A 22447-nucleotide genomic window follows, 5' to 3' on the forward strand; every position below is an offset into this window, starting at 1 on the left:
CGAACAGAGATCAAATTAACAAAAATTGCCGCGAAAAACACGAAGCAAAATACTCCTTCAAAGTTAGAAAGGACTGATAAAAAGTATTAACGTAAGAGAAAAAAATGTATATTTGATGAGTTCTATTGAATTCAGTAGACAGACATAAACACATCTCTACATTATTTAGCTTTTAATACAATGGGACTTGGGACCCCCTTGGAAACGTCATCGTTTCTGCATGCATTGTGTGCCATTTATTTGTACATGTTACGGATGGCCAGCGTTAAAAAATATAAAGATCACAAATGATTTTCATGTGTGATTTCTCTTATGTTATGATAGGGTATCCCAGGCCTCCCTGGCAGACCTGGTAGAACTGGCAATAAAGGAGGACTGGTAAGTGATTCTAAAGATCTGTAATTCATTATGAAGGCGATGTTATATTACCATCAACTACATTATACTCTCCTTTACCTTTGAATTTAACCTCGTAATGTTTTTTTAATCTCGTGTGTTTATGCTAAGAGGAGAAATGGACAGTGTATTTGGCACTGTAAGAGACACCTCCACTATTTTAAGCTGCAAAACGATAAGCTCTGGCCAAACGGCAACGCAAGTGGACGCAAGCAGTGGCCAGTTGAACTTGCGTACAGACTTGCGTTGGCTGGCCAAACGGACTCACAAGTTTACTCGCAAATACACACAAGTTGTAGTGGCCATTTCAGCCATTTAGCCATTTCAGTGTTACGCGCGCTACAATTCAGTATTCGAATTTAACAGCAAGACTTGCGTTGACTTGCGTTGGGTGGCCAAACAGTGAAAAACTTGCGCCTACTTGCGTGCAAATTTAATCCCGACCAAAGTGAACGTAAGTCATCGCACGTCAACGCAAGTGGACTTGCGTCTCTGTTTGACCAGGCCTTTAAGCTAAATACAATTATATTGATCAATACGTGTAATGTTCTTTCTCCGACTAATTTTTGTTCAATATGCTTGTATAGGGAACTCGTGGACCAGTTGGACTTCCTGGACGAGATGGAAAAGATGGCGACCCGGTAGGACAGCGTTATCATCTTAGAGTTTTGCCTTGAATCACCTATTCTCCTTTGCAGCCGTTGTTTGGGCACATCACGAAACGCTCTGTGGGGACAAGCGTCGCGTGACGACCCCAAATAACCGCTGCGAAGGAGACTATGAATCTTCTTTTTACTGTAAACAATGTTCGTCAGCTAATTCGTTGTGTTTCTGTCACAAGGGCTCAGATGGAGTACCTGGAAGTGTTGGACCACCTGGCTTGCCTGGACCAAAGGTGCAACTTAAAAAGCTCTGCCACAATATTTAAAGTAGTTTTAACTATTCAGTATTCTCTTTAACCACAGTGTTCGTAACATGTCATGGAAGACCTGGAAAGTCGTTGAATTTTAGAATTTCATTTTCAGGCCTGAAGAGTCGTGGAAATTAACTTTGGGCCATGGAAACTCGTGGAAAATGGTATCGATTGTACAAAATAAATTAGGCAGGCTATTTTTGTGAAGAAAAGGGTAAAAACGTACCCGAAATCAAGATAATTTGTAAAAATTTCCAAGAAAAATTGTCAAATTTAAGTCATTGAAAACTTTGAAAAGTCACGGAAAAGGTCATGGAAAGTCATGGAATTTCAAATGCTCAAAAGAGTACAAACCCTGTAACCAGTGGCCGATCTAGGAGAGGGGTCCAGCGAGGTCAGGCTGACCCTTATTTCCGTTTAAAGTTTCTTCCCCGCTAATTTTTTTGGGGTGTACACACACAAAAAGGCCCCCCTCTCTAGCTCAAGGTCTGGATCCGCCACTGTTAACTGATTTTTTGTAGTGTAGGCTAATTACCACTACACTTAAACTTAATGTATTTTGTAAAACTTAGTAAAAGCAGTCAAACAATGCCTGTCTGTCTCCTATATATAAATAATAAATAATTAATGAACTTCTAGGGACAAGATGGCGATCCTGGAATCCCTGGAAGACGAGGAAAACGCGGTGAACAGGTGAGAAGAATTGCAGTATGGTATACTTTAATCAGAACTTCAGGGCGCAAGTCTGCATGTAACCTATTTAGTTAAAATCTTATGTCCGAGAATTGTGAATTGGCTAAGCTGGTAGTTTAATCTCTGTCAAGTATATTGCTTAATATCTTGTCAACAGATGGCAACAAGCAAATATGGCAACTTGTGGACTGTTGGTACTTTGTGACTGGCTGAATGATTTTGGTGTCTTATCAGCCGGCATTTTGCAATTGTTAGCCTGTCTTGTCAGTAGAAAAACTGTTTGTATACTATTAGGTAACTGCACTTGAGGAATATAATGTGAAAATACGAACGTTAACCACATCAGTATACATGTATCTCTATCAAAAAACATCAATTCCTAGTTTACAATAACCAAAATGTGATTCATTTAGTTTTGTAAACTTTCATTTTGCAGGGATCTCGTGGTGCCATTGGCTCTCCAGGTACCCCTGGACAAATGGGAGCGTCGGTACGTACGTTTAATGAATTTAAACATGTGACAGGAGTGTTGGACCAATGGCCTGCGCATTGGATCTAGTGGTTCAAGCTAAAGCCCCTGGGCATTGTTTTCATGTTATGTTATTTAGGCAGACATGTCACTGCCACATCCATCCCCTTTCTTCCCACCATGAATAAGGCTGTATCTATATCCACTGTCCTTTACCTAGCTGTTCTTTACGCCAGGCAGTAACTCATGATCCAACCAATAACAATCAGCGTATCGTGAGAAATCTAGACATTCCTTTTATTGTCCAAGACGTGGGAAGAGATATAGTTTTCTGGAGCAATACTTATTAGATCGTGTGCCGGTTTGATATGTAAAGACTTACATTTTTTTGAAGGTTGAAAACTTTGAATACATTTACTGTTTCTTCTGTTATTTTTAGGGACCTACTGGACCGCGTGGACTTGCAGGCCCAAAAGGAAATCCTGGTGAGAAGGTATGTCATGACAAATATTTGCAAATTAAAAGTCATTCAAAATAGTACCTATACAATGTATGTGAAAAGTTATTTATCTTACTTTACTCAGTGAAGTACAAGGAATGCGGGAAACAGGGACACAGATTAGAACTGTCGTACTAGGTCCTAAAATTTGGAATTTTCTCCCAATATTGATCACTGGTTCGACAAGCTTTTCTACTTTAAAGATAGAAATGATTGATTTTTTTATAAAGTGAGTCTGAATTGACCTAAATTACTAACATTTTGATAACCGGAGTGGCCTCCCCTAAAAGCCTTGTGGTTTCTTGGAGGTCTCCTCGCCCTACCATAATGTTATTGCTGTAGAATTTTAATTCTTAAGTGGCTAATAAAGTGATGATAATGATGATGATGATGATGATGATGATGATGATGATGATGATGATGATGATGATGATAACGATATATCAAACGATAATTTGTACTGTTGGAAAACGGTCAGTCATTCTAGTCGTAGCCGAAGTCCTCTTTGTTGTTCTGATTGCATGCAACGCCATACACAATTCAAAGTCTTCTTTTCGAAATCAAAGAACGTTGGATAATAAATTTCTTTTCAGACTTTAGTATTTTGACTCTTTGACTTGACAAAACAATGCAATGGTTAGCAATAATGGCGGCAGTATGCGCATGCGTGACATTGCTCTTTGCATGGTGGGTATATAATGGTAAATGATCATCAAGCATCTATGCATTTTTAAATCTGAGAGTATTCTTTTGCAGGGACGTAAAGGAGAGGCAGGATCACTTGGTAGTAAAGGAGATGTAGGAGGCTTGGTATGAATGATATTTTATTTTAGTCCAATAATGCTTGTGACTTCTTTTAGTACGACATTCTCGTCCCCATAGTCCTTATCGTTTCTCTTAGCCGGCGAAGCCTTGGCACGAGAAAGAAAGGGCTCTGGGGACAAAGGATTTTTGAATTCATTCGAATTTTTTGGATTGGCTGTTTAAAAAAAATATATTTTGAACGGAAGTAAAAAACGCAACGACTCTTTCATACATTCTTTGTAGGTCGCAAAACGTCTGAATTGTCTTAATCTCAATATGTTACGTTGATTCTTTAACGTAAAACTCTCCGAAGTTATCCATTATTTTAGCAACGTTTCTGGTGCCTGCGAAAGGGAGAAGGGATTCCCTCGTGTTGGTAGCATTGTCAAACGCTATGGTTAAAAAAACCAGCAAGAGTTTTAAACGTGGTCAAAGATTCTATAAAGCCTTAAAGTGAGAGAAACTCAGTTTGATTTAGGATAAAGTTATTAAAGGTGCCAAGACATGGATGGGAAGTCGCCGCAGGTTGCTAATCACAACATGTACACACAAGAAAATGCAACACAAACTTATTGGTGGGTCACGTCTCCTCATGTGTGCTGATACTTTTCAGCTCGTGCAACCCGAATATTGCAAAACATTTGTAGTGATGCGATGCCCATTCGTGTAAAAAGCACATCATCTTGTCGCTGGTACATGTTTCTATGACATGGCCCTGCAAGATGACCCCTCGTGTGTCAGCATCTTAAAGATAATGACAGAACGTAGAACGTTTTTTGAACGAAAAATGCACATTCGTGTTTTGTTTGCATTTGTAAGGGTGATCAAGGCTTGGCAGGGTCAAAAGGCGATGCTGGACCTGAAGGTCATCCGGTAAGTGTAAAGTAAAACTGTTTTAATCATTCTTTGTCGTTATGTTTGAACCTACCTTGTGCAATTGCATTGCTGGCTCTGTGACCTGCTAAAACACAGAAAGTAACAATTAAGTTGTCACAAATAAATCATGAAAGTTTACCGCGTAGAAATGGTACATTGCAAGAAAAATGATAAAGAAGGTCAATCACCTTGAAGAGGTACAGCCGGTAGAATCCCGATTTTTAAACCGTCGGTTTTTAAAAACTCCCGATTTCTCGAATCAGTTTTCGTTTCCCTTGAATAGTTCTTCTCTGTAATTTTACCCCCGATTTCTCGAATCAGTTTTCGTTTCCCTTGAATAGTACTTCTCTGTAATTTTACCCCCGATTTCTCGAATCAGTTTTCGTTTCCCTTGAATAGTTCTTCTCTGTAATTTTACCCCCGATTTCTCGAATCAGTTTTCGTTTCCCTTGAATAGTTCTTCTCTGTAATTTTACCCCCGATTTCTCGAATCAGTTTTCGTTTCCCTTGAATAGTTCTTCTCTGTAATTTTACCAGCGATTTCTCGAATCAGTTTTCGTTTCCCTTGAATAATACTTCCCTGTAATTTTACTCCCGATTTCTCGAATCAGTTTTCGTTTCCCTTGGATAGTACTTCTCTGTAATTTTACTCCCGATTTCTCGAATCAGTTTTCGTTTCCCTTGAATAATACTTCCCTGTAATTTTACTCCCGATTTTTCGAATCAGTTTTCGTTTCCCTTGAATAGTACTTCTCTGGAATTTTACCAGTGATTTCTCGAACCAATTTTCGTTTCCCTTGGATAGTACTTCTCTGTAATTTTACCCCTGATTTTTCGAATCAGTTTTCGTTTCCCTTGAATAGTACTTCTCTGGAATTTTACCAGCGATTTCTCGAATCAGTTTTCGTTTCCCTTGGATAGTACTTCCCTGTAATTTTACTCCCGATTTCTCGAATCAGTTTTCGTTTCCCTTGGATAGTACTTCCCTGTAATTTTACTCCCGATTTCTCGAATCAGTTTTCGTTTCCTTGAATAGTACTTCCCTGTAATTTTACCACCGATTTCTCCAACCAATTTTCGTTTCCTTGAATAGTACTTCCCTGTAATTTTACCACCGATTTCTCCAACCAATTTTCGTTTCCTTGAATAGTACTTCCCTGTGATTTTACCACCGATTTCTCCAACCAATTTTCGTTTCCTTGAATAGTACTTCCCTGTAATTTTACCCCCGATTTCTCCAACCAATTTTCGTTTCCCTTGGATAGTACTTCTCTGTAATTTTACCACTGATTTCTCCAACCAATTTTCGTTTCCTTGAATAGTACTTCCCTGTAATTTTACCACCGATTTCTCCAACCAATTTTCGTTTCCTTGAATAGTACTTCCCTGTAATTTTACCCCCGATTTCTCCAACCAATTTTCGTTTCCCTTGGATAGTACTTCTCTGTAATTTTACCACCGATTTCTCGAGCAATTTTCGTTTCCCTTGGATAGTACTTCCCTGTAATTTTACCACCGATTTCTCCAACCAATTTTCGTTCCCTTGGATAGTACTTCCCTGTAATTTTACCACCGATTTCTCCAACCAATTTTCGTTTCCCTTGAATAGTACTTCCCTGTAATTTTACCACCGATTTCTCCAACCAATTTTCGTTTCCTTGAATAGTACTTCCCTGTAATTTTACCCCCGATTTCTCCAACCAATTTTCGTTTCCTTGAATAGTACTTCTCTGGAATTTTACCACCGATTTCTCGAAGCAATTTTCGTTTCCTTGGATAGTACTTCTCTGTAATTTTACCACCGATTTCTCGAGCAATTTTCGTTTCCCTTGGATAGTACTTCTCTGTAATTTTACCCGCGATTTCTCGAGCAATTTTCGTTTCCCTTGGATAGTACTTCTCTGTAATTTTACCACCGATTTCTCGAGCAATTTTCGTTTCCCTTGGATAGTACTTCCCTGTAATTTTACCCGCGATTTCTCGAGCAATTTTCGTTTCCTCTGGAGGTTCGAGAAATCAGGATTCTAGCTGCCAAAATTGTGCTCGATATGCCAAGGCATTCATCTGCTACCGAGGCGCTCCAACAGCTTGGCTGGGATAATTTAATGGAAAGAAGAAGATTTCATAGATTAATTTTGTTTTTTAAGGCATTAAATGGCTTGATTGACTGGGATTTTAATTTTTATAGCTTTAAAGACATTCATAATTATAATACTCGTGGACGAAATGACATTTGTAGGCCCAAGTCATGTCGCTCCTGGGGCCAGAACCGTTTTATTAATCAAGCTGCTCACGAATGGAACATTTTACCAGACAAAGCAAAAAGCGCATTTGACATTTTAACTTTTAAAAGACATATTAGAAGTATTTGATAAGTTTTTTAGTTTCTTATATATTCATTTTTTAAAATTTAACTTTTTACATCTTCTATTTTTAACTTTCACTTTTTAACTATTTTTATCATATTTGTTATTTATTTTATGCAGGGCCCCACTGAAAACCACCTTTTTGTGACGTGGACTCCCTGCTAAAATATCTTTATTATTATTATGATTATTATTATTATTATTATTATTATGATTATGATTATGATTATTATTATTATTATTATTATTATTATTATTATTATTATTATTATTATTATTATTATTATTATTACTGTACTATGAAGATCAATTTATTATGAACCTTTTAAGTTTATTCCTTCAAAGTAGTTGGTTCACTTTAACTGATTCCTTTTACAGGGACATAGAGGACCCGTTGGAACATCTGGCCAGGCAGGAGCTCAGGGACCCCCTGTGAGTAGCTAAGTGTAGCTATGCTATTTGTAGTCGTAAATCCACAACTCTGACAACTCAACTTTATTCTACATGTATTCCAACCATCGAGATCGCTTACGAGTTACGCTTGTTCTCTTTCGTTTAACGATTCGCTGAAAAAATCAAATATTATCGAACAATAAGTAAGCCTGTAAAATCTTACATCGTGTAAACTGAACATTTTCGGAAAACTTTCATTATGTTGGAGATTTCCTGGTAGTCCATAACTACAAAACTACAAACATGGCGACTGTTTCTCCTCGTGCTCAAAGGGCACGGTCGCTAAGCTTATTGGGTCCACAGGCTACCCAACACGAACGAATCACAATTACACAACAAATTGTCAAACTTAGGTTACAACACTATTTAAGGACGTGTAGGCTCTCTTTCCCAGGAAAGGACAAATGGAGTTTGTGTTATGCATGAAACATTGCGCCAGTTACGGCAGCTACGACATTTAACAGTTACCACTTTGGTTGATCTTATGAAACTTCTAAAAATGGATGGGTTACCAGTATTTAAAAGACGATATTTAACACGCAAAAGATAAAGCTGTTTTAATAAACCTTGCCGTCATTACAAGATAGTTCCTGCTCAGGTAAGACAATGCAGATGTAATGTGTTGGAAAACGGTAATTCTGACCATGTTGTTCAGCATGACAAGTTTATAAAGATCAAGAGACAAGGCGTTTCTGTCACGTGTAACGTATAACCCAGGATTACTTAAGACAATAGAATGTGGAACTCTGTCACTTAGACACTCACTCATTGCTTCCATGTTACTAATTTAATAAGCTGTTTGTCGATACAAGTCAACTAGTCAACTGACTGACGGACTAACTGGCAAACAGACTGATTAGCTGACTGTCTGAATAAGTCTCTGTTAGTTGGTTGCCTGTATGACGTTGTGATTTTCAAGTGCATTTCGAACATTACACTGAAGAAGAGCTCTGCCCGAAACGTCTGTTAATGTTAATATTGATCAGGCGTGACATATTACAGAACACCCCCCCCCCCTCTCCCCCACCGAAAAATACCTCTGCTACACCAGACAACTGAAAGAGCGTTTTATTTTAATTCCTAGGGTCCGGCGGGATCGGTTGGGTTGCCAGGACAACCAGGCATTCCTGGTGTAAAGGTATTGTGTTTGGCAATTTAATGTGCATTTGCAAACAGGAAAGTTAAAGGCATTTTTGTTAAGGTATAATTTGGTGATATATTAATATTTCAGGGTGCTCGTGGAGCTCCTGGAAAAAGTGGCTTGCCTGGACTCCCCGGTATTCCGGTAAGAACAGTCTGAAGAGTAACTTGAACTCGTTAATCCGAGATTATGTTTAAGCCACCGATTAATTTTCGCGCGCGCTTATTGGACAAAACACAACACGTGGTACAAAATAGGACCAAACATTTTTTAATGCTACGCAGCAAAAACTCTTTTTATGTGACAAAATAGGACGACAGGTATCAGATAATATACCCCGTCCGATTTGATAACCATCAACAAACAACAAACAACAAAACTTTATTTTAGCAATCAAATTGTTTACAATATTTTTCACCTCCCGCAATAAGCCTAGCTATTCGAGGCGGGAGGTGAAGAAGAAAATGAAAAAGAGAAAATAAATAAATTAATAAATAAATTTAAAACCGTCGCCCAATGTTAGACAAGTACAAAACCAGTACAAAACAAACGAACAAAGTCACCTTTTCAGGTCTAACTTTTTAATCAAATCATCGTGTTAAAAAAAGGAAAATCAATCAACTTGAATTTATTTCAACCGCAGTTACGCCGGGTTTATCACTGTAGGTTTTTCCTATTTACCGGCGAAAGTGCGCGTCGAAAGGTTATAAAAAAGATAAACCCCTTTCTGGCTTGATGGTATATCTGAGGACAATGCCCTCGGCTGAATGATTTCACAGTTGCCTGTTCAACTGTTCATTTTTTGGACAATCTTTCAACCTCGGACATTATCCTCCAATGAACCAGCCGTCTAAAGGGGTTGATTTGCTAAATATTTTGAAAATATCCTCATACTTTTGTCTGGTTGTAGCCTTAAAACCATTTTTAGGTCTTAAAAAAGCAATTTCAGGAATTGCATACTTTCACACTTTGAAGGTCTTTTTACGCCTTAACGCCCAGTGTATTGTTGGCACCATTAAGATTTTATAAGAACTAGGTCGGATGAATTGTTTTTATTCGTTTTGTTTTAAGGGCGTTTCAGGAAGAGATGGTCTAGCTGGAATCCCTGGTGGAGACGGACGTGTGGTAAGTCTTAAGCCTGATTAAGTTCTTGTTTCTCCTCACAGTATCAATACATTTTCAAGTAGACAGGTGGTGAGAATTACGGTTTAGTTTATTTCATTAACTAGGGAATATTGTCTTGATGTGGTTTGACTAGGCCAGAGTTACTGACTGTTGTAGAGCAGTGTTCGCTTGAGTGTCGAAAGTACAGTAAAATGTTATGTTCTGAATGAGTGCTTCATTTTTTACATAAACACTTATGTGGCCAGTATGCAAATTTTATACAAGGAATAGGCCGAATACAACTAAAAGTTCTATTAGCAAGAAGTTCTATTAGGTTCTTACTCGCGGGTTTTTACTGTAATTCGCGCTTGCCTTGGTTTTGCATTACTACGGTTAGCGATTGCTTCGAGTCGATTAGTTCGCCGTATTGTCCGTGTCGTTTTTGAGTGGCCAGAAGGATTACTTTAGTTTTAGTATTACGACAATTTATCTTTCTGTGTGTTTGTTCATCAGGGAAATCCCGGACAAACTGGACCCGCCGGTCCCAAAGGTGATCAAGGACGCCTGGTAAGTTCGTAGCAAACAAATATCTAAATAACGCTAGCGCTTTTTTTTTTCAATCGCTGTCTTGGTTAGTTACCGTAAAAGCCCGCAGATATGCCGCACCTTGTTTCCAAAAATTTTCGCTCGGAAGCGGGGGTGCGGCTTATCTGCGGAAACATTCGGAAAAGGTGCCGTTAATTTTCGTTAACTGATGCTAATTTATGGAAAATTATGTAAATTAAAAAAACATAAAACTACAAGAGAGTACCGGTCATTGCTTTTGCAAGTTTGACAGCTCCTATACTGTTTGCAGTGTCGACAATGGCCTATAACTTTAACAGTAATATTGATACTTTTACGAGCGAGAAAATACCACGAGTATTCACGAGTAAGATGGCCAATTGTTTCTTTCTCATTTTGCACTTTGATGAAAAATTTGTCGAACTGATTACGAAGCTCTCTTTATGCAACAAGTTTATCTCCAATAGATGGCTCCCAATTCTCTTTAATTTGTCAATATGATAGCCCAGATGATAGCCACGAAACCCGAACGCCTCCATCGCCATCTTGTTGTGCTTTACGTTCTCGCCCTAGTCCCATATTTCGCGTCCGATCAAATGCCTGGTTACTAAGCTACGAACGTTCTGCAAACGCAAGTTCTTGTGATCGTGTTTTAAACATAGTTTATTGACCATGTGTAATGTTTACAAACCCCTTTCCACTATAGCTGTAAGTACTACTACTAAAATATCTGAACAGTGCTCTCTTCAAGTCCAGTATACCGTAAAATTCCGGTTATGAGCCCTAGGCTCTTACAACTTGGCAAGGGTTTTTTAGCGGCTTATAAACAGAGGGGCTTATATCCGGGGGGGGGGGGGGAGCAGAATAAAAAGAAATGTTTTCAATTCGAAACGAGCCACGGTAGTTGATCGAAATCGTTTTTACGTTAAAAAGGCATAATAAAACAACATTAAGCGCTGTTTAGTACTGTCATCCAGCAGAAGGTGGCTTATATCAGGGGGGGGGGGGGGGGGGCTTATAATCGGATGTATTTTTTTGGTTTCAGGTGGGCTTATAAGCAAGGGGAGCTTATAACCGGAATTTTACGGTAGACTGTGGAACATAGAAATAATAGGGTTAAACAAAACAGTCTTTAGGATCGCTTTGTTACATTTTGTCAATTGTCATATCATGGGTCAGGATTAGATCGACCGATCCTGGCACTGGAAATTCAATGATTCCTTAATGATTTTTTCTTGAAACTAGTTTTCTGTGTAATTTTCATTACAAATTGTCCGTATTTACATGTCTTCTTTGTGTTCAGGGTTCTCCAGGAACTCCCGGCAGAACTGGACCTGAAGGTGCGATCGGTGAACCGGTAAGAAGCGACAGATTACGTTTAAGAAAATATCGTGGGATTGCAGTTGAATGTCTTTTCCATCGTATGTACGTACTGACATACACAGTTTTAGCAAAAACACTCTACACCTTTCGTTCAAATATTTTGCTGCAATGGTGGACAAAACTAGTTGAGCTGACAAACGCGAGGTGCGCGCAAATAATTCTCTTTCATAAATGTCAAAAGTAAAATCATTCAATTTTATCATTTCTCCCTTCTTCCCCCTCCCCCATTCAGGTTTTTTTTTTTCAGAAGGTTGCTGTACTCGAGTCCCATTATTGTTGGTTGACAACAACATTAGTGAGGGGGGGGAACTAATGGGAAAAGAAAGGCAGCGAACACTTTATAGCCTTAAATATGTCGAGAAACAGATACGCTTAATTGCAAGAACGTTGTAATGTGAAAAAGGAAAATGAAACAAGGCAAATAGGAATTAATTAGAGAAACAAACTACGTTCTCGGCCGTGTAATACAGTCAAAGCTCTCTTAACGGACACTCCCCTAGGCGGACAGCTCTACTAACGGCCGCCTTTCTTTGAAACCCTGTCTCGTAAGCGAACATTCCCGTAAGCGGCCACGGACACTTTCAGAGATCACGACCTAGACTTTTTCTTTGTTTTTAAGCTCCCGTAAGCGGACACCCCAAACAAAAACCTATTAAAAACCTCTGTATCTTGCTTTTTTTATCAATGAACTTCACATCACCGTTCGTCACACTGATTTTACAGTACCATATTTTAGTGTTTGTTTTGTCGTCATCCACGTCTGTCCAGTTTTGTTAGCTGGGCAAGCTCCCGTAAGCGGCCATCTATCCCCTACACCCCTAGTGGCCGCTTACGAGAACCATTCTCGTAAGCGGCCAGCTCCTGAGTTACGGACACTTTTTCGCGTCCCGGGGGTGTCCGCTCACGAGAGCTTCGACTGTAGTTCCCACAGCAGTTCTCAATACGTTATAATAATAGATGTTGACTTTTCCCTCTCTTACTTGTTTAATTCTGCGCATGTAACATGGATTCCTTGTGAATGATGCAAAGCTATTACTCTCCTTCTTATTAAACCGTGAACACTTAAAATATGTCTGGAATGTTCTTTGTGTTTTAACCAATCACATGCGAGAACTTCAGACCGCAGAAACCACAAACAACGAATGATGGGTTTCCATCGGTCACGGAACAATATTCGGTTCTCGTTTCGCTCCAATTTACAAGGAAACACTAATTGTAATTCCTTTCTTTTTGAGAACATTCACTGCCGTACTGAAGAATATGTATGAGTGATTTTTTTATAGAAAAAATTGAAAAACCAATGCGCCCGATGCCACGATTTGCCCCAGTTGCCGCCAATTTTCAAAAATTGTAACGAATTCGTTTCTGCAGTTACCGTTCGCCTGATGGCATGTTACAATTTGAACTGAGGTAAGCTTGCATTTTCCGGTTTTTATCTCACCCCAACTATTGTAGCAGACCTAAACACTGATAGAAGGAAGGTTCGTTTCTTCGATATCAGCGAAACGATAGCGGGAAGGAAAAGCGAAAATCAAGCGATTGAGGTGTTTACTTTGCACCAATCTGTTATCACGGCAACATTTTGAATAATTTTCGTCTGGAGCCTTTACAGTTTGCAGTCTTACGATCACGGAACCTCTGATTGCCTTAGGGTTGAAATCGTTTGCCGAAATAAATCGAATCCCTTGTTCTACCGAAAAGATTTACAATCAGTAACGAAAACTCCACAATTTTGTATTTACTTTTGGTTTATCGTGTTTACATCTTATGTCTAGACGTGTCTACAACATACTGCATGCACTGAACTATGTCGTATAACGTCGCTGAAGGAACCGTCCTTTTTTTTTCCTTCAAAAATCCTGAAACCTTGTTCTGGATGGCCCTCGATACGACAGAATAGCAGTTCTTTAAATTCCTGAAAAAGAGAGAGCGTGTATCCTGAAACAAAATAAGAACTAAAGTTGCTCCGTGACCGATGGAAACCCATTTGTTGTTTGTGGTTTCTGCGGTCTGAAGTTCTCGCATGTGATTGGCTAAACATAAACATTCCAGACATATTTTTTAGTGTTCACGCTTTTATAAGAAGGAGTGTAATAAAGATAAAAATAATTAATTCCTTTTTGCTTTTTCATTTTTCTTTTCCATCTGACAATGTTATTGCAATTAGGTGTAAACGTTCTTAACAGGTTGAGCACGATTGTGGTGTTAGTGCTGTCCTAATTCATGGGACACTTGTAGAAAAAAGGTGAAACCAGATAAACTCCATTTACCTCCCTCTACAGTGCTGTGTTCTAATGATCTCAACAGGGTGGGGATGTAGAAATTCTACTTACAGAAGCCTTTCCCATATTTGCCGTGTGAAGTTGAGGTTAAAGGGACCGTGTCACGGATTTTAGCCAAACTTAGGCATACAAAATAAACAAATGACCATCAAATTTGTTTAAATGTATAAAATAACCTCTTAAAACAGTAAAGTAATAGTTAAATAACACACCAAATGCAAAAGAAGGTACGGATGGCCAAAGGTGTCGAAGATTGAAACGGATTGCGATGTGGGCTTTTGAAATATGGTCCGGCGGAATAGTTTTCAAAGTTAATCATGTCTGCTTGTAACTTTAATTTATGACGCCTGGGAGACACATTTAGCTGCAAGGAAGCTATGGCTTCCTTGGTATCAATGGTATTTAGTATCAATGAATTAATTTCTTTGCAAACATTTAGTTTAATAGAGAATATTTGGCAAAATTTATATAAGATAAGATTAACTTAGCCGTGACATAGTCCCTTGAATGCCTCTTGTCATCGTTTTAACTCTCCTTCTTAACTTGCTAGGGTCAAACTGGTCTTCCTGGTCTTAACGGATTTATTGGCGAAGATGGTAAACAGGTAAATGTTAAACCTTCTCTTTTGACTATTGTAATGATCCGTGACTATTCGTGGTTATTCCTTCCAATACGCGCCTCCTTTCTAATCCTCCTTTCTGTCCTAATAGTGGGAGGCACGGTGACGTTATGGTTAGGACGCTGGACTCCGGATCGAGCGGTCTGGGTTCAAGCCCTGGTTGGGGTCGTTGTGTTGTGTTTTTGGGCAAGACACTTAACTATCACAGTACTTCTCTCCACCCAGGTGTATTAATGGGAACCGACGAATTTAATGCTGGGGTAACCTTGCGATAGACTAGCGTCCCATCCAGGGGAGAGTAGAAATACTCCCAGTCGTTTCATGTGACGGAAACCGGGATAAGCCACGGCCTGAATGCAGACTTTATTTTCCCTTTCCTTCACAAAATGAAAAATAAGACCCCGCACTCTAAATAAAATCATTACGTTAATTGAGTTGCTTGTTTTGTATGCTATGATTTTTGGCAATTATTGTTTTTAAATGATTAAGCCGGAGTATCAGGCCTTCCCGAGGGGGGAAGAGAAGCGCTTCTACCCTTTCTCCCTTCCCCTTTAGAAAAGCCTGATACTCAGGCTACAACTGATTCATTAGCACATAATAAATAGCAGTATATAGACCTTTTGTGTGGAGGCAAACCTTTTTAGTATTCTTATGCTGGGCTGTGTATCTTATTTTCTCTTTCTTGATCGACTTCTCAGGGCTACCCTGGTGCGGTCGGAAGGCCTGGATCAGACGGAGCTAAAGGACAACCTGTGAGTACATGCCAATGTCTTGTTTACGAACACTACAGCTATCGCTTTAACTTAAGATAGAAATTAATAACTGTGTTATTGTCAAGGCAATACGTCACTCAAGGTGTCAGAAGTGTAAATGTTACGTATTTAACGACATTTTGGCCTAAAACTCATATGAACTCAAAAGTTTAAAGCTTTGGAAATTGTTCAGAACTTCTGTTGAATAAGTCGTCCTAAAAACAACAACAGCAACAAAAAATAGCTAGAACGCCGCGTGTGGATGCTAAAAACTGGATGATATGAGATAACTGAGCTAAAGGGATTTATTATCAATTATTTTCCAAAACTTTGTTGTGCTTGGTGAAGCACAAGGATGGCGAGATACCCTCCAACAAACCTTCCCGTGTGCCTTTAAGCAATTTACTTGTCTTTGATCTTTGAAATCTTACCCACTTTTTCGAGCTTATGCAGGACAACGTTTTTGTCATAAATTAGGGTCCCGACGGTGCAAATGGAGAAGATGGCGCACCTGGAGAAAATGGTGATGACGTAAGTGCATACATTATCATAATTAGAAAAAGTTTGGAATTTTAAATTCTTGAATAAGTCATCGTGAATGCTGAAATTTTTTACACACAGTGAGCCATGAAATCAAACAAATCAAGCTGACGTTTTATCACTGTTGAAAGACTGGCCTTAAAGCGGACTTGAATTTTGTGTAAAAAAAAGGAAATAGGCTAACTTATGAAATGCCGATTCAGAAACAGTATATGTTTGGTGCTCTCCCCTAGTTATGGGCCCCTTGTCTCATATAATTCAGGGAGTAATCGTGCTTCAATCTTTCAATAGGCCTTTCTCTATATGTGCATGTTTTTACTACAGGAGCACCCAAAGTCTTGGAATGTCGTTGTTCTGTTTTTCCAAAGTTTATTCTGTAAAGTTTTTTAACTGAATATTTAAGAAGCAGAAACCTTTAGGGAAGGTAATCAAAATATCGGAATTTGCGAGCTGTTGTTGCCTTTCTGAAAACCGTAGCTGGCGTTTTCCCGTACTCAAAACGACCTTCTTACCTTTTCAAAAGCAAAAGGCAAGGTAGAGATGACATTTCGCTTAGGATAATCGGAGTGGAATACGGGCCTCCCGAACAGATATTCCACCGAAACGATCCGTTACGTGCCCTTTGTTACTATTCTAGTCAATAGCCACCTTTAGATAGTAGCACGAGTACGAGATCGAGTACGACTTTCGAATTTCAATCCAGTTACATCCTCAGAGCACTCGCTCTTCCCTGTTTCTGACCAGTAGAAAAGGAGACTATTGCTAAGAGATTGGCACGGAACGTGGTAATTGAAAGCATAAACACCAGGTTTGAAAGTCGTACACGTACTCAATCTCGTACTCTTACTCCGATCTTAAGGTCGCTAATGCTTTATATCATAACTTGTTTACTATCAAGTGTAACCTGTTTGTTGTGGTAAATTTCTGTTAGGGTGACCAGGGGGAGAGAGGCTCGCCAGGAACTGCTGGAGTAGTCGGACCTGTAGGACAGAGGGGACCTACTGGTGACCGGGGAGAACTGGGGCTAACCGGTGAAGCGGTAAGGAATAAAACACCTCACTAAAATGCCTCAGGTAAACGCCAAGAAAATTGAGATACTAATTATGGAAAAGGATTTGGAAAAGCATTCTAGAACGGAGTAGTTTATTTCATAGTTTTTCTCGCCCTTACTCGATTAACGATAGTAATTTGAAATACAGGGTTGTTCTAGCAAATAATATGTCGCATCGCCCAGAATGCCTTGCGACATCCCCTTGCAGTTGCTAGCGTATTATGCGGTACAAGATGGTTGTAGCACTTAAGTCTTTGGATGAAACCCCGGTGTGTGACCATTCAAAATGAAATTAGCTATTCAGCAGTACTTTCTTGTGGTACTGTTTAATATGCTGTACAAGGTGGTTCTAACATTTAATTCTGTGGATGAAACTCTAGTGTGTGGCCATTCAAATGAAAGCTATTGAGCACTTTTTTTTAGGTGGAACTGTTTATTGTACTGTACAAGATGGTTTCAACTTTTCGGTCTGTTGATGAGACCCTAGTGTGTGACCATTCTATTGATAGCTAGCAAGCAGTTTTTTTGTGACGTCTGTTTTTTAAATATTTTTCGTTCCAAATTTTGACTTTTTGAAGTTGGGACGCTAGCACTATTGTGGTTAAAATTATCCAGGTATTACCATTTCGTACAACGCGCTCCCAATGTCCAGGAATGACTGGACATTAGTTTGTTATTTTGCAGATTTGCTTCTTCTTTGAGTTCTTATGTAAACATTTTTTTCTTCTTTTCTTTCAGGGAGACCCTGGTAGCAACGGTGACGTAGGCAAAATAGGACCTCAGGGACCAGACGTAAGAATAATCAAAACATAGTTTCTCCTCGAAATGCCTGTACAATGATAGGCAAACAAGTGATGAGAAAAAAAGAAATTCATTAACTTAGGCAAATTGTCTTGATGTGATACCAAATTATCACTGTAAACTTAAACTACACGAGCGTGTTGCTGGTGACGATTTCTACCGCACCTCTTGGTGTGTGTACACACCGTTTCTGTTGAGCGGTGTGAGGGGCGAAGTGTCGCAAAATAAGATGCACTGTTGCACATAGAGCATATGCAAGCTAGTGCAAGCACTGTCACTGTCAACAAGGGACAAAAATTCAGCAGAAAACAGCCATGAGGTGTCATGGGGTGCTTACCACTTGAACGAACCATTCTTAATTCCCTTTCTGGTTGTTGTGTTACCTTGGTGGGGGACTAAAACTGGGAGAAAGAAACAAATGGTACAGAACTTTCCGATGGTCCGAACCAACCATGATTAAAGGACTACCTCAAAGCATTGCCCACAGAATCCCAAATTGCTTTCTGCTTTCCAACAGAAATGTTTTCGAGATTGTTTTTCAAATGGCTATCACCTCAGTACTAAAAATCTAAAACTTCTGCTAAAAAGTCAACTGAACGACCGGCTTTTCAATGGGACACTGTCACGGGGATTTTTCTGCTTTTCAGTAAAAAGTAACAAAATTAGCAAAGTACTCTCGTTCGTACACGAAATGCGCCTTGAACATCAAGATGAAGATATAAAGTTAACTGTTGTTGAAGGAAAAGGGAGCTGTTATAACTCTCGAGCTGTTTTCCTGAGGCCACAAGGACAGAACTTGAAAAAGTCAGCCTAACCTTTTCAAGTTGAGATCTAAAGTTCCTGATGGCATCACATTAATATCACTTGTTTATAGCTTCAGTACACTGGCATAATAATTTTTAACAATACTGTTCCACTATTTGTAGGTTTCCATACGTCTTTAGGCTCTTGAATTTTTGGAATGATGCTCGTGACAGTGTCCCGCCAGCAAAAAATAACGAACGACCGCTACACTAAATTACGCGAGGGACTTATAAACTTCTGCGATGTTAATATGTTCGTTGGCTGCGTTGCTCTAAGAATGCCAGGCTTATGATCATGCAAATAACGCTATTATTTACTATTTATTCGTATCCAGGGTATTGTCGGCGAGGACGGAGATATCGGGGAAACTGGAGTACCGGGACAAACGGTAATATACAGAGACACGGATAGTGTTGTTTGTTTGTGACAGCTGTTGTTGCAGATGAGCCTGCGATAATATATTCTTTTGTAAGTAAGGCATGCGGACAAGGCGACAGGGTCCACACGTCGGTCAACACAATGAAGAATGACTCTTTTGCCTCGTCAAGGGTATGCCAAACCGCTGAGAATTGCAATAACAGCTATTATTGTTAGCCTCGACCAAGTCGAATTTCACGCGTGTAAACTCTTGATTTCATTTGTAGGTCCATAGAAGGAAGCAGGGGAATTGGTGACATAAAAAGTCGAATTACCACGGAGTCGATTGCTTTTACAGTGTAGAGCCTAGTAAAAATTATTTAAACGACTGGTTTATATTCGAGTCATATTCACTTTTTGAGACTAAAGATTGACTTTTAAGGAAGTAACAACAATCCATTGTCGTTTGGACTGTTTGTAATTATTTACTTAAACGGTACATTTACAGGGAGATGGCGGTTACACCGGAAAGCCAGGAAAGATGGGAAACCCTGGAATAGAGGTGAATATAAACTTTCTCCTTACAGGATCAGTATATTGTCAAGCACAAGGTATTGAGAATAAAGACAATCATCAACTTTAGGAAATTATCTTGATGTAATACCAAATTCTCAGAACGGACGTTAAAGAAATGACTGACTATTTCTTTTGATCTCGAGATTCTGAGAGTTAAAGGGACTGTGTCACCGATTTTAGCTAATTTAGGCATGGGAAATGACCATCAAACTCGGTGAAATATAAAAATAACCTCTTAAAACAGTGAAGGAACATTTCAATAACACGGCAAATACAAAAGAAGGTACTAATGGCAAGAAGCGACGAAGATTGAAACGGATTGCAATCCCTTTTCTAAACTTTCCACTTTAGTAACCACCTAAAACACTGAGATGAATCAGTCGTAAGGTGCATCTGTTCCGAATATTTGAAAGGCTCTTTTTGATACCTAAAGGATACTTTCCTATACTTCAACTCGTGAAATCCCTGCCCTTTTATATACCTCCTCCGTTTTGGGCGCAGCCTCCCCGTATAGGTAGTACTATAGGTTGTACCTGCGTCCCCGGGGGGAAGATGTCATCCAGTCAGTGACACATGCTACTCGGGAAAGAAGGTCCAAGTCCTCCTAACTTGGATTATCAACCCATAACCTTCTTTTGTGCCAAACGCAAGTAATTGTTTTACTCAATTTGCATTTGACAGATTCCTTGGATTTGTAACGATCCAGTTTATTTACAGTAGTAGCCTGCAGAAGATGTAAGAAAAAAAGATGCATTTCTGCAATTCGAGTATTAAATTAACTGTCATTGAATTTGATTACGTTTTGACAGGGCGAGGAAGGTGACTCTGGAAATAACGGTACTACAGGTCCCCCTGGCCCGCCGGTAAGTGAATCATCTTGTCTGTAACTACAATTACTGCTTATACTGTAAAAAACTGCAAATAAGAACCTGCATTTTCCAAGTTAGCCTAAAAGGGTTCTTATATAAATGATGTTTACTTGGAAATTGAGGCTATTTAGGTTCTTAAATTGGATGTTATTTTCTTAAGAAAAATAAGGTGCTTGTTTCTGGAGGAATATTGGTGCAGTCTACTGTTTATAAGGAGTGTCGAATCTGACTTGTCCTCAGTCGTCTTTTGAGTTCGTCTTTGAGTCTAGGAAGCTGAACACGCAGGGAATCATGTCTCGCGTCTTGCAATATTCGCATAAGAGTCGACTGGGGACAAATCAGGTGTTGAATGGTAAATGCGAGACTTTGCGAGACGGCAAGACTGATAACTTTTCTGCGAGCCCGCGACCTTTTTAGCTTGCAAAAGAAATCGAGACTCCGAGAAGGCGTCACAAAAAAAAATTCGAGACGACGAGACCCCTTAAATTTGGCTAAAATTTTGCAAGACACGCATTTTTTTAAGGACCATTCACCACCCAACTTCTATATAAAATATGCCTGTAATAATTTCTAAATGACTGAAATCTGAACAATTATAAACCCCATTCTAAGCTATTTTATAATTATTTTTTTCTTTTATGCCCTTTACGCCTATTAAACATCAAAAAAGAAACTAAATTCTTTAACTGAATGTTATAAAATAAGAACCTGTTATGTAAAGAGGTCTATCTGGAAAATCCTAGCCTGACAGGTGCGTAGTGGTTTGAAGCAGGGTGTGATGTAGTCTACAAAAGCAGATTCGTAGGACAAAAACCTTTTAAAAGAGCGCAGACTTGGCCTTAGTGCAGACTTGATCTTTGGACGATGGCTTACAATTTCATACACCAGTTATGACTTTTAGAGAACACTGTTATCGCTAGCCGTACTAGATTCCATTTATGTGGGATCATTTTGCTAATGAACTCAACGTTCAACCAAATCCACAAGAACTGACTTGACTAACTGTTTTATTTCTTGTTGTATTCGTACAGGGCTCTCAAGGAGCGCAAGGTTCACCTGGTCCACAGGGAAATCCCGGAGATGAGGTAGTTTATTTTATTCCCCACTTCATATTCCCTTACTGGAGAACTAAGCGCCATTTTTGACAGGAATAATGTTTGTTAACTAATTGACTGAGCCTGCAGTTTTCCAAAACCCTGCACTGAGAGGTTGCTAGGCAACATGACGTGAATTGCTTACGACAAGCTCACGTGGTGCGATTTGAGGTCTCCTAAAGTACTTGTGCGCGTTTGAGAAAGGTCTAGAATTTAACAAAAATTCACCAATCTTCTGGACATTTTTTCACGTAAGCGGTTTCCCTTAATTTAGTTGTTGTGTCCCAGTGGAACACTTTTCCAATCGTTTTCGATTGAAACTGCTGATAAGTGTAAGGCCGTGTTGGATTGGGATTGACCTAAGTACTACTGTAGTAGGATGCCGGATGTATCAGTCGCCCATCGGTCAGATCGTTAATGGTAAAGGTCAGTAGGAGCTACTAGTTAAATCATTCTGACCGCTGTCATGATAGCTCATTGAAGGTGTTAATCAAATTTTTTAATAACAGACTTGCTATCAAAACCAGTAAAAACCAGTTCAGACCGGATAAATGGTGAGCAGTGAGCATTCTAAGGGACAATGTTTTGATGTAGATGTACCACTTTATTCTCAAAACTAACGTTGAAGAAAATATGTGACAGTCAGAGAGGAGAATTACCGATAAACTTGTAATAATTTTCTTTTTTTTTTCAGGGACCAACAGGACCTGCGGGTAATCCTGGTACACCGGTAAGTCAATTTGTTTCCTGTCGTGTATTCTTACTTTTCCCTTTGACCACCAGTTTTTCGTCAAAATATATGTTAATTTTTGTTTCATCTTCTAGCAGTAATATAATCTAACTTTTCTTTTAGTGCTCAAACTTAGTGGAAAAATTAGTGGAATAATAAATCCCTTATTCGATGGTTTAACATACAATACGAGCGGACATTTTGCTCGTTGCTCGGGGCTCGGAAAAATATTATGCAACTCGCAAAATATCCGCTAGCATTATATGTTATTTCTTACATATTTCTAACGATTTAGGAAGTTCGTAAAACCT

General features: G+C 39.2%; 1 protein-coding gene across 2 annotated transcripts in view; it reads left to right on the plus strand.

The window, feature by feature from the left end:
- The window catches only part of LOC144661313 (uncharacterized), a 104769-nt gene that overhangs the window by 32820 nt on the left and 49502 nt on the right, over positions 1–22447 (plus strand). For both annotated transcript variants that reach the window (XM_078522033.1, XM_078522032.1), the window contains exons 37-60: positions 325–378; positions 984–1037; positions 1238–1291; positions 1949–2002; positions 2439–2492; positions 2911–2964; positions 3727–3780; positions 4594–4647; positions 7395–7448; positions 8554–8607; positions 8701–8754; positions 9682–9735; positions 10228–10281; positions 11582–11635; positions 14494–14547; positions 15261–15314; positions 15792–15845; positions 16786–16893; positions 17644–17697; positions 18845–18898; positions 19376–19429; positions 20253–20306; positions 21344–21397; positions 22101–22136. In XM_078522033.1, the coding sequence (XP_078378159.1) occupies positions 325–378; positions 984–1037; positions 1238–1291; positions 1949–2002; positions 2439–2492; positions 2911–2964; positions 3727–3780; positions 4594–4647; positions 7395–7448; positions 8554–8607; positions 8701–8754; positions 9682–9735; positions 10228–10281; positions 11582–11635; positions 14494–14547; positions 15261–15314; positions 15792–15845; positions 16786–16893; positions 17644–17697; positions 18845–18898; positions 19376–19429; positions 20253–20306; positions 21344–21397; positions 22101–22136 (1332 nt within the window). The remainder of the gene's footprint in view (positions 1–324; positions 379–983; positions 1038–1237; positions 1292–1948; positions 2003–2438; positions 2493–2910; positions 2965–3726; positions 3781–4593; positions 4648–7394; positions 7449–8553; positions 8608–8700; positions 8755–9681; positions 9736–10227; positions 10282–11581; positions 11636–14493; positions 14548–15260; positions 15315–15791; positions 15846–16785; positions 16894–17643; positions 17698–18844; positions 18899–19375; positions 19430–20252; positions 20307–21343; positions 21398–22100; positions 22137–22447) is intronic.

Source organism: Oculina patagonica, chromosome 7 (genome assembly GCF_052425735.1).
Source record: "Oculina patagonica isolate OP01 chromosome 7, crgOcupat, whole genome shotgun sequence".
NCBI lineage: Eukaryota > Metazoa > Cnidaria > Anthozoa > Scleractinia > Oculinidae > Oculina > Oculina patagonica.